The following is a 12,546-nucleotide window of genomic DNA, read 5'->3' as shown; positions in this document are numbered from 1 at the left end:
ATTTTTGGCTCATGCTCATACATCCCCGAGCACCTCTGGCTCCCTTTCTTTTCTTAGGGTCTCCCGTAAGCCACGACTGCAGAGGGAACAGATGCAGTGGGGGAGCCCAACCCAACACCCATATTTGGTGTTTCCCGGGGTCCTCTGAGGTGGCTGCCCCAACCATAGGCAGCACAGCCCCGCACACCGCTGTCCCTCTGTGCGGTGCCACCCTCCCCGCGTTGCAGATGGCTCAGCCAGCCACGGCTTGGCGGAGGGAGGGATCTGTAGGGCTTAGATGGGACGGTGACGGACACGGCGGTGACTGACAGGGCGGTGACTGACAGGGAGATGACAGACAGGGAGGTGAGTGACAGGGCAGTGACAGAGGAAGACGAGGCGGGAACCTGAGGCCGCCCCTCCCACCCCGCCCCACCCTCACACTGCCTCCCCACGCTGACCAATAGGCGCCAAGCTCTGCCCTCAAGCCCCGCCCAACCGCCTGCTCCAGCCAATAGAAAATAAGCGCTCTCTGAGGGCTCGCCCCCCTCCCCTCCTCTCCCCGCCCCTCGGGCAGTGACCGTACCGGCGTGGAACGTTCCACTCTGGGAGAGGGAAGCTCCCGTCTGCTCTGGGCTGATGCCTACTGCCCCAGCGTGCCCCGGTGATAAGTCACCTCCTTGTGACGCCTTCGAGAAACTTCTATTTATCAGAAAAGTGCTATATTTCTTCTTCTCTCCTGTTCCCGCTTCTTCTCTCCCTCTCCCTCCCCCCCAACTCCCGCCCCTTTGCGGGGATCAGAATGGACTCGACCAACGGGGCACAGCCGCCCGCTGATTCCCCGCAGGGGTCACGTGGGCAGCGCGTGCCCATGAAGCCGGGGCGGGGCGGCCATTTCCTCGCGTGCCGGCGGCGAGGGCGGCAGCGGCGGTAACGGCAGCAGCGGGATGAGCGGGGGCGGCAGCTCCGGACCGGGCTCCGGCTCGGCTGTACCCGGTCCCGGTACCACCGTGACTCTGCGAGTCCGTGCAGTGGGCTTACGCCCCGAGGTGCCCGTGGTGCAGCTGTGGGGGGTTCTTGGGGAACGCGGTGCCGACTACGTCCGGCTGCGGCAGGAGATCCAGGAGGCGGTGGGACCGCGGTTGTCGGCCGGCCCGGGCGGAGTGGTGGCTGGTGGGGCTGAGCTGTGCACCGGAGACGTGGGTCTGGTGGAGCTAGTTGGGCTCTGGTATCGTTGCTGCGTGGTGAGTCGCCGTGGCCAGGACTACCGGGTGTTCCTGCTCGATGAGGGCTGCACGGTGGTCACGGCCGCCTGTTACCTGGCACGGGGCTGCAAGGAGCTTTTCCGGCTGCCCCCTGAGGTGCTGGGCTGTGTCGTGGCTAATGTCATGCCTGCTGGAGGCCCCGGGCTGTCTGTCTGTGGGGATGCACCGGGCTCCACCTGGACAGTGGAGGCCATGGAGTTCCTCAGCCACCTGCATGGCAAGGAAGTGTCTGGCCAGGTCCAGGAGGTGATAACCCCCCAGCTCATAGTGCTGGAGCTGCCACAGCTTGTGGCCCAGATGAATCACCTGGGCCTGGTCATGCAGGTCACTCCCAGTTGGTTCTGCCAGGTGCTGAAGTGTTGCTTGTCTGGTAACCACTTGAGGAACCCGGCCAAGCTGCCGCCCCCAGCCTGTTCCCTTGTATCTTCTGCAGTGCCACAGCTTCTCCACGTTTTGCACTTGTATCAACCTGTGTTACGTGCCTTGGATTATTTCTACCCACAGCTTCAGCTGGGTGTGGCAGAGCCTGTCCTGGTCACCCATGTCTCTGACCCACACCGTATCTACTGCCAGCTGCAGAGCCTGTCCCAGGAGATTCGGTGCCTTTCTGACACCATGTCCCACACTTACGACCGCTGGGAACAAGAGGTATTACCCGAAGTGGGCTCTCCCTGTGCTGCTCGTGCCAGAGATGGCCACTGGTACCGTGCACTCCTGCTGGATCTTCCTGCTGGGGAGCAGGACCAGCAGGTGGCTTTGGTGATTTTTGTGGACTATGGCAGGAAAGAGACTGTGACCAAAGCTGACCTGCGCCATTTGCCTGTCGAGTGTTTTCGTATGCCTGTGGTGACCTACCCATGTGCTCTTCAGGGAATCTCAGACAGGGGTTGTGGCTGGTCCCTGTCTCAGATTGAGGAGCTGAAAAGGTTGGTCCTTGGCAAAAGAGTGAGTGCTTGCCTTGAAACCTTTAACTCCTTTGAGCGTCTCTATTATGTGACCCTGTATGGGGAAAATGGCAGCAACTTGAATCATCTTTTTGGGGTGCAGGCTTGCTGCCTGGTGAGCAGCCATACAGAGGTCAGCCACACTGAGGCTCAGAAGCAGCCAAAAGTAGAAAAGTTGCCAGCTGAAGAACTGGAATTGCCACCAAGAGCACCTCCTTTTGCTTTAATGTGCAAAGATTTGTCCCCTGTGTGTCTGAAGCTGGGAGTGTTCCATGACGTGCAGGTCTCCCACCTCCAGGACCCATCTGAGTTCTGGCTGCAGCTCCATGAGCATCGCCTCCTCTTCAGGCAGCTGAGGCAGAGCATGTGGAATTTTTACTCCCATGCCACAAATCTGGATGGTGGTGGGTGGGACCTGCAGCCTGGATCCCTTTGTTGTGCCAGTGGGAAAGAGGGGGTCTTCTATCGAGCGGTGATCACCAGGGTACTGGAGAGTGGGGTAGAAATACACCTGGTGGATAGAGGCAATACAGAAACTGTGGATCAGTGTGCAGTTAAGGAGCTGCTCCCTCAATTCATGGAATTACCTGCTTTAGCTCTTAAGTGTTCCTTGGCAGGTGTCTCTCCTCTGAGGGGGAGTTGGAGTGAATCGTCTGTGTCTGCCTTCAGGGAGATGGTACTGAACAAGGGCCTAAACATTCATTTTTTCAGTGCTCAGGATGACAAATACATGGTTGAAATTTTTGATGAGTCACAGGTAGGAGAGAAAAGTGTAAATAAACTCATGGCCCTGTTAGGGTATGCTGAATACCAGAGGTGTGAAATACCCGAGACTCTTCAGAAATCATCTGATACAGCTGTGAGCCAGGCCTCTCCCGTAGCATGTGCTGGGGAGGAAAGCCAACTAAATACAGTGAAGAGGCTCAGAGAAGAATCAGGTCAAGAGAGAAATGATAGAGCACTTAATCCCTCCCCAGTTGTGATGGTCAGAGAGAGCCCTTTTGCAGCCATCCACAATTCTAACAGTAGTGAATCTCTTCCTGGCCAGAAGTGTGAGGGTAAGGAAAACCTGCCCATCTCTTGGAGACAGAATTATGTGGCAAAGAGGCAAAGTTCCTTTTATGGAAGCCAGTTGGAAGTAGGAAGTACAGTTAATGTTGTTGTGACATATGTTGAAAATCCTAGTTATTTTTGGTGTCAGTTGAGTAGAAATTCTGATGACCTTAAGGACTTAATGGCGAAAATTCAGCAGTATTGTAAAAAATCATCCCATCCATGTTCTTGGCCAAGTTCTGTATGTCTAGCACAGTACTCTGAGGATGAAAAATGGTACAGGGCTTTTATTATTAGTGAGGTTTCTTCTGCAGGAAAAGTAGAAGTCCTCTATGTTGACTTTGGCAACAGGGAGCTGGTGTCTCTGGTAAACCTCCGCTCAGCTGAAGAGAGCTTTCTAAGGTTAGAGCCTCAGGCTTTCAGGTGCAGCCTTTACAACTTCATCCAGCCAAATGGGCAGGATCCTTTTGCTTGGGATGAAGAAGCAATTCAGACCTTTCAGGAGTTTGTTGAGTCATCATCCCTCTTTGAACTAAAGTGCACAATATTTGCCTTGGCTTCGATAAACAATAACGAGCTCTTTAACATTGTAGATTTAATGACCCCTTTCCAGAGTGCTTGCCAGTTTTTGACTGACAAAGGTGTGGCCAGACCTTTATCTCCTCAAAAGCCTCTGGTCTCCTCGGTTCAGCTTCATTCTTACTATTATTCCACCCATGGTATCAAAATTGGGAACGAGGAAGATGTTTATATTACGCATGTTGAGGATCCATGGACATTTTACTGCCAACTGGAAAGATGTGCAGATGTCTTAGCAGAGCTTAATGAGAACATCAATCATCTATGTGAAACAATGACCAGCTTAGGTACCTCGCATAAGTCTGGGAGCTTGTGTCTAGCCAAGTATACTGACAATCACTGGTACAGGGGGCTAATTAAAAAAACAAAACCTCATACAGAAGTCTTCTTTGTGGATTTTGGCAACACAGAGACTATAGAGGAAGATCATCTCCTTCCTTTACCCAGTGATGCATATGACATCTTGCTTTTACCAATGCAGGCTATAAAGTGTTCCTTACCTGATATATCTAATGTTCCCAAAGAAGCTACAACATGGTTCAAGCAAGCTGTCTTAGAAAGGCAATTAAAAGCAATAGTAGTAGCAAAGGAATCTGATGGTAAACTGTTGATTGAATTGTTTGATGCTAATACTCAATTTAATGCAAAACTGAAGGAGAAGTTAAACTTAATGAACAATGCAGAACTGTGTAGGCATGTAGAAAATGAAGCTTTGGGCACTAGAAATACAGATGTGAATGAAAGGAATGAGACTGCAGAGTCTCCTTTAAATGCAGGTAGGCCTCTTGAAAGAGAAGAATGTATATCTGGAAGCCAGGGAGGAGGCAGGAGTAGCAAAAAGCATTTAAAAGAAGATGTAAACCTTCTCCAGCCTGCTACAAAAGGAGAAGTGGCAGCTGCATTAGTGGAATTTGATGAAATATTTGGCAGTAAAAAGGATGCTTTTTTGTTACACAAAGCAGAGGAGTCTCTGCTCTCCATCCAGCTGGGTACAGAGTCAGACAATAAATCTGATGTAGAAGGTGGGTGTGTAATGCTTAAAAATCTATCTGACCTACTGCAGCAGAAGATAGTGCCAGGTCTTAAATCCTTAGTGTATGTGTCTCATATAAATGATCCACTGGATTTTTATGTTCAACTTGGAAGCGATGAGGCTCAGCTGAACAGCATTTCAGAAAGCTTAAATGATAAGGCACAAGCAAAGAACCCTTGTGGACAACTTTTCCAAGCAGGAGACTTAGTCAGTGCTATTTATTCAGAAGACAGCCTGTGGTACCGAGCTGTAGTGAAAGAGAAGATTTCTGGCAGTTTGATAAGTATACAGTATATTGATTATGGTAATACATCAGTCATTAATGTTAATCAAGCATGCAGACTCCCTGAAGACTTGTCATTGATTCCAGCAATAAGTATTCACTGCTTCCTAAGAGGACTTAAATGGAAAAAAAATGCAGACTGGGCAGAGAAAGCAGTGCTTTATTTCACCAAGAGAACAAGTGAAATTCTGCTAACGTGTGAATTTGTAGAGGAGGTTGAGGATAAGTGGGAAGTTATTCTCAGTGACCATGAGGGGATAATAACAGTGGATTTAGCTGATGAAAACCTTGGAAGACCTTGCTCAACAGAAATACTTGATAGAATGGAGAACAGTGACGTGATAACTGTGTGTGAGGTTTCACCTTCTCAGTCACAAAACCAGATTTCCTGTGTAAGTGATTGTAAATTGTTTACCTGGAAGCTTCCAGAGGCAGGACAGATTGTAAAAATTTATGTGACAGTGGTAGATGGTCCAGAATACTTCTGGAGTTGCTGTGCTGATACAGAAGACATGAACTACATAGAGTCAAAAATAGAGGAAGCTGAAAACCTTGGACTAAATTCTTGGAATGATTGCAGGTCTTGTATTAAAAGTGGTGATTTCTGTCTAGCAAGATACAGTCAAGATGGAAAGTTCTACAGAGCTAAGGTCATCAGTATAAAAGGTGACAATGTAGTTGTAAGGCACGTGGATTATGGAAGTGAGGAGGCTGTTAGCATGGAGATGGTCAGACAGATTCCATGTGAGTTGCTCAAAATACCTTATCAAGCATTTCCTTGCTGTCTGTCAGGTTTCAGATCCTCAGAGGGCTCATGGCTTAGTGAAGCAAAAGACAAGTTTTATGATATCACCAAAAACCTCTTATTAGAAGCTGAAGTGATAGAAATTTTGGAAGATAAAGCTTCTGAAATCAGTCTGTCTGTTGTCAAGCTGGAATCTTCTGGCAAAAGCATTAATGAAGAGATGAAGTCTTTTTGGAAGGCTGGCAAAGGGACTGGTGGCAACTCTTTCTCAGACCTTGAGAACCCCTTAAACAAATATTCAAAGAATGATACAGGTCTGTGTCTCAAAAGAGAAACTACTGCTGTTGGTGGGTTAGCTCAAGAAGAAAGTGAAAGTGCTTTACTTGGTTCTGAACTTCTGGGTGTAACTTCTGAGTGTTTAAATACTGCAAAAGCAGATGTGTCAGTGGGAGCTGTTGAGGTTATGTCTGAGGAGGCTGAGGATGGATGTGAAACAGCTGAGCACCACAGCAGCTTTGATAAAGAGGTCTCTGAGGGAGAGAGTGATAACACTGAATTACCAGAGCCCTTGAGAAGCTTCAGTCCTCAGATTTTGAGGAGTGAAATGAAAGCCACAGAACAAGAGCCATCTGAAGGACTGTTTCAAGAGGATTCTGAGCTGAAAGCAGAACTGCCAGGCAGGGCTTCAGCAGCCAGTCTTTTTCTAGGAAACAAACAAGAGCTGCAAAGATTGCCAGTGCTCCAGGTGCAGCCTTTGGGTGATGAAACAGGGAAGTCAGTAGAACTGAATCAATTACAGATGCAATCTTCATTTGAGGAGTTCATTATGGGGATAGAGGCACTTTCATTGCCATCCTCCCTTAGTGAAGAAACAAAGGAAGCTCTGGAAACAGAGTCTCTTGAAATGCAGACAGTTTTCAGCAGCAAAGCAAGAGAAGTGTTGAAACAGGAATCATTTGAGCTGCCAGATGTGAGTGGGGAGACAGTGGTGTTGGAAGCTCTGAAATTTCTTAAAGTTTTACCATCTCTTAATGAGAGACAGAACTTGGTTCCTTCAGATAGTGATGGAGAGAAGGCTGCAGAGCTGATTGAACCTGATGTTCAGCTTTCTTTGGGAGAGAAGGCAAAGTCTCTGGAGCTGGATTTGTCTGGAATTCATAAAGCAGAAGCTGTGCAAGAAGATTGGATGGAAATAGAGCCTGCTCCCCTGTCTTCATCTGGTGGTAGACCTGAGAAACAGGACCTGAAGCCCCATGACATGCTATTAATGCTTGGTAATGAAATTGATCAGCTTCTGGAACAGCTGCTGCCTGACACACAACCATCCCAGGAAGAGGGGGAGGAGAATTTCTTAGGGTTGGAACACCCTGCACTAAGTTCTTCAAACAGTGGCAGTCGATTTCCATTTCTCACAGAGGACTTAACCAATCAGAGGACTGTTTGCACTGTGAAATCCTGTGACTGTAAAGCTGAGAAACATCAGGAGTGGCAGAAGAAGAAAGATTTTGGTTATGTGGAAGAATGGATAAAACAAGACTTCACTGAGTCATTTGAAGGATGTGTAAGTGTGCAGTCTTCCAACTGTAATCCTGGGGATGAAGAAGTAGGAAAAAAGCAAAATGAGAACTTGGCTGAGTGTGGTGGAGGTAAGGCATCTGATTTTAAGGAGCTAAATAATCAAAATGTTGTGCACATTCAAACATGAGATTTTTTTGTAGAAACCTAATTTTCTTTCCCCAGTGGGTTACAATATTGGTAATAATGTTGGTATGCTTTGGGTTAAGGGTGTCAGACTAACTGTAGTATCTCTGGATAATGTGACATTCTAACAGTTACCTTACTTTGACAGCTTAATGATATTATGATTATAAATCCATTTCTGAACATGAAATGCATTCTAAAGTTGGACCACTATGACAGATTTTTACCTTTCAAATATTGCAAATAGTTTGGAGGGGGGTAGGGTCTAGGCGAGCAGTGTTGTGAGGCATTTGAATTTTTGAAGGCATTGCTTTTATATTTTGCTTTTTTGGTTTTTTTTCCCCTTCACTGATATGTCATTGTTTTTGCAGAACATGAGTATACTTGTCATCTGAAAGGCTTTGCTGTTGGTTCCAAATGTGTGGTGTGGAGCTCTCTAAAATGGTGTGAGGCTCGCATTTTGGAGATATCTGAAAAAGGTACCAGGGTAAGTAGGGTTTGAATATTCTTTCTGCATTCTCAACCTTTCTGTGGTCTTTATTTTATACAAGTTTATTACACAATTTAAGACTTAGTATTGCAAAGGCTGATCCTGGACTTGCAGACTACAGATAATCAGCTGTGTCTCAAACTGAGTGGATGTTGTGTCAGCACTTGATATTCCCATCACATCTTATTTTCCCCTTTATTGACTGAAGCCTGAAGGATCTGGATCCAGTTGTAGATGCCTACTCATATGTACCTTGTGTGTGGTTCCTTTTAGCCTGCAAGTTAATGTTCTGCTAAGGAGTGGTGTTACCATTACATGCTAAAGGAGCTTGGCATTATTTTACTGATTATTTTGAGGAGTTCAAGTTAGAACAGTAGAATCTGGAGCAGAAACTTAAATTATACTATAATTAGTGAAAAATAGGCAACTATTTCTTCTTCAGTGAAACTGAGTAATGTATTAGTGGTTGGTGAGAGTTTAACAGATTATGATCTCATGGGTTGCCTTGTTCTGCTGGTGTTTAAGCTATGGGATAACTGAACCTTCCTCTAGTTCAGGAGGAGTGTGTGCCTGTAGACTTATGCACAGATGTTATGCTGACACAAAAGGGCTTTAAAGTTATAATCTAAGGTTTTGCAAATCCAAGAGATCATTTCATAAAAGTAACTTTATGGAAGATTGACTGTCTTAAGTTTATGGAAGACAGTGATTTTGCTGGTAGATTCCTTAGGTATCTAAAGCTAACCTCAGCTGTATTCAGATGAGTGTCAGGTTATGTTCATCAGTTTCTTACTGGCTCTGATCTAGTAAAATGTTTTCCAGATTTCCTCTTAATTAGAAGCCCAGAAAATTCAGTACCATTATTTAGCTTTAGTACAGGTTAACTTGCTCTTCCTTGCATTATCCAGACTAAAAGCCTTCTAAAAGGCAGGGAATCCTCAATTGTATTTTTCTACTGCTGCCTTTCCTTCCTGAGTGCATTCTCAGGACCCACTGCTGTGATGGTTATGTGTTGGTTTGGTTTTTTTTGTTTTTTTGTTTTTTGTACAGGTCTTGAATTTCTCTAGTGGCAGTGAGGAGCTTGTGGATCCTGAGAATGTCTGGAATGGTATTCCTGACTGGGCTGGCAGATCATCTGAGGTATGGTGGTGTGGTAGTGGACTTGGGGAGGACAGCACTGACTTTTAGAAAGGATATTCTTGAGTTTAGATGTGATTCTTCCTTTGTCCCCATGAAAAGAGGCAAAGTAGCATTAATCTGAAACTGCATTCATGCCACCCACTAGAAGTACATTATTTATGTTATGGTCTTTTCTCTAATAGATCTCTCTGGAGACTATAGAAATTTGTATAAATCTATTATATAAATAGTTTACATAAATTATATCAGTTATATAGTTATATAAACTGTCAGCCATTTGGCCAGAGGACTGTGAATTCAGTCTGGGAATAGATTAATGAACACAGTTTGAAGGAAAAAATGTTACTGTAAGGCTACTGTTAGTGAAGAACTGCAGAACAACATGAAAATGTGGTTTTTGACAGGTGATGCTAGTAGAGCATGTAACTAACTGGAAAATCATGAAAAACACTTCTATTTTGAAGCATTTAGGAAGTGATAGTAAACTTTTCCCTTTTGTTGGTAGCCATGCTACCAACAATGATAACAGCATGAATCTCCAGTTCCTTCTTCACAGGCAGCTTTTGCATCAGAGCTTAAAGTGGTCAGGCTTCTGTTGTCACATAAAAAGGTGGAAAACAGTGGTAAAAAAAAGTCCAGCAGTGCTGACTGGAAAATTTAGTCTTCTATTAAAGGAAGTGTCTCAGTGGAAAACTATCTTGGCAGTAGTGCCAGCTTCCTAACAAATTTTTTAATTTTATTGATTTTTAAGGCAATAACCCCTGCAACAGAAAACTTACAGTCCTTACCAGATGAGCCCTTACTTCAAGGTAAGACAACATTAAACCTCCCAAAGAGGTTGTGTACTCAGTGTTTCCATGCTTCTGACTTTTCAATGAAATGCTTTATTTTAGAAACACTTTTTTGAGCTTATGTACTTGCTCTAATTCTGTTGTAATTGTCTTAGTAGCATTAGTTTATGGCAGTTTAACAGTGAATGCATGCAGTGAAAGCTGCTACTCTGTCTTGATTAGAAATCAATTTAGTATTTATTCAATCTAGTGGATTGAGCCTGTTGGACAATCTGAGGTGGTACACCCAAGTTACAGATTTTGGTAGGGTTCTGAGCATCAGCCACCAGCATGCTACCCTTGCTCACATTTCTGAGGCAAGGTGAATGCTAATCAGACTTTACTGAGCATTGTAGCTTGGGATTTGAGTGACTGAATCCCTTAATAGATTTTGGTCTGTGAATATAAACCCATAATCTTACCATCTTTAAGTTTTTAAGCATAGTTTGTGAATAGTGTATGCACATCTTTGTTGGTTTAAAGTTTTGAAGTGTTACTGGTGAACAACTATTCTGTACCAAAGAAAATAGTACAGGTTCTTTGTGAGTGTTTTATTTCTAGAATTCATGGAATCCTAGAGTAGTTCTGGTTTAAAGGAACCTGTTCCTGTTTGATCAGTGGTTGCCTGGTGGAGACTGAACTAAAGTTTAAGTGGAGATAACATTTGTGTTTTCAGTGCTTGAATTGACAATTGTATTTCAGTACAACTGTACTGAAAGCTGAGTGGTTTATGGGTAGCAAATAACAGTCTGCAACAGAGATCTGGTTACTTGTTGAGCAAAAAAATGGTTAAAAACTTGATTAAAATGTTAAACTGAATCTACAAATCCTTCTTTGATTGCATCTTTCAAATCTAGGATTATTTTTGATCTTCTTGTTTCTTTGATAGTACTTTTAACACTTCATTTTAGTCCCTTCCCCCTTTCTTTTTGCTTGCCAATTATTCTCTAAATTTCCCCAGTCTGTTTTTTAGCCCTCTGTATGCTGTTACTTGGCAATGTGGCAGAAAATGTGAGCTAAGGTCATGCAACCATGAGGCAGAGAACTGCACCTTGCTGCCACTCTCTGAAAAGGCAGTTTTGAGTAGAAAGCTCCTGCAGTGGGCTGTGCCAAGCTCCCTGAGGGCTGGAGTGGCTTCAGTGGCAGTCTGGGAGCACTTTTTGGGCAGTTCCATTGTGTCAGCTGTTTTGTCTTGCAAAGTCCTGTGCAGTCTCTTAATAGGATCCAGTTTGTTGACAATCTTTAGTCTGAAAAAAGTTCTGTGAGGAGAAGCTGAGAGAATTGGGAATGCTTAGTTTGGTGAAGAGGAAGGTGAGAGGAAACCTTACTGCTCTGACTACCTGAAAAAAGGAGGTTGTAGGGAGGTGGGTGCTGGTCTTTTAAGTGAACAATGATAGTCCTAGAGGAAATGGTCTGAAGTTGCACCAGGGGAGGTTTAGTGTAGATTTGAGGAAAAATTTCTTTACTGAGAGAGGAGTTACGCATTGGAACAGGCTGGTCAGGGAGGTGGTGGAGTCACCATCCCTGGAAGTGTTTAAAAACCATGTAGATAATATAGTTCAGGACATGGTATAATGTGTGATACAAATATTGATACATATATATATATATAAAATATATATATATATATATATGTTTTGGGTTTTTTTTTTATTAGGGGGGGAAATGTTGACAGTTGGATGCAGTGATCTCAGAGGTCTTTTCTAACTGACAATTCTGTGACCTATGGCTTTAGATATTAATGTACTTATGCATATATTGAGAAACAGCTTAATGGGTCTAATCTCTTCTTCCCTGTAGAACAGCAAGTGGGCTGCAGTTCAGATTTAGGTGAAGAAATCCTCCTGTCTTCCAACACACCTGAAACCCAAGTGACAGGTTCACCACATGAAGCTGAACAAAGTTAACAAACACTGCTATGAAAATAAGGAAAGCCTGGAGTGTTTCCTCCACTCAACTGAGCAAATGTCACAAAACTGAGCCTGTCACTACCATGCCTCTGTCAAGGAATAATGCTTGTTGGTAGACTTGGTGTCAGCTTTGTTTCTCACAGCTGGGCTTTCTTAAATATAAGAATTTGCCTCTTGACTGGGATTCCTTCCTGATCGTGTGTGCACATTAACTTGTATCTATCTACCTGTTGGAGGGTGGTTCTTGAACAAAGATTTTCTGTGAGTTGCTGTATAGGCTTCTGTATTTTACAATACTGCTTGCTGATGTTTGCTTTTTGAAAAGTTGCATTATGTTGTTTTTTTTTTCTTCTAGGAAAAGTTGAGCTTTTTTTTTGGGGGGGTGGGGTGGAGGGAGGGTGGAAAGATTTTTTTCACTGTTAGGGGAACTTAGTTATTTTTGGATTGAAGTCTTGCATTTAGTGCTGTTTATAAAGCAATGGAAGAAGGTGGAATAAAGCTTTGTCTGGTATGTGATGCTCATCAGTGTTCTGTTAATGATTTGTGTTCTTTCCCTGTGCATAAGCCTGAATGCTGTGTGCATACTGAGTAGCT

At 44.4% G+C, this 12,546-nt stretch overlaps 2 protein-coding genes across 2 annotated transcripts in view; both read left to right on the top strand.

The window, feature by feature from the left end:
* MEP1A (meprin A subunit alpha) overlaps positions 1-12,546 on the top strand; it is a 93,367-nt gene that overhangs the window by 1,521 nt on the left and 79,300 nt on the right. The gene's annotated exons all lie outside the window — the stretch shown is intronic.
* Positions 849-12,474, top strand: TDRD6 (tudor domain containing 6). The gene is made up of 5 exons (XM_071742090.1): positions 849-7,527; positions 7,954-8,069; positions 9,123-9,212; positions 9,964-10,021; positions 11,843-12,474. Exons 1-5 carry the CDS (start codon positions 927-929, stop codon positions 11,947-11,949), a joined length of 6,972 nt encoding a protein of 2,323 aa, XP_071598191.1. The 5' UTR covers positions 849-926; the 3' UTR covers positions 11,950-12,474.

This window comes from Heliangelus exortis, chromosome 3 (genome assembly GCF_036169615.1).
Source record: "Heliangelus exortis chromosome 3, bHelExo1.hap1, whole genome shotgun sequence".
Classification (NCBI taxonomy): domain Eukaryota; kingdom Metazoa; phylum Chordata; class Aves; order Apodiformes; family Trochilidae; genus Heliangelus; species Heliangelus exortis.
This window is presented reverse-complemented; position numbering and strand designations above follow the sequence as displayed.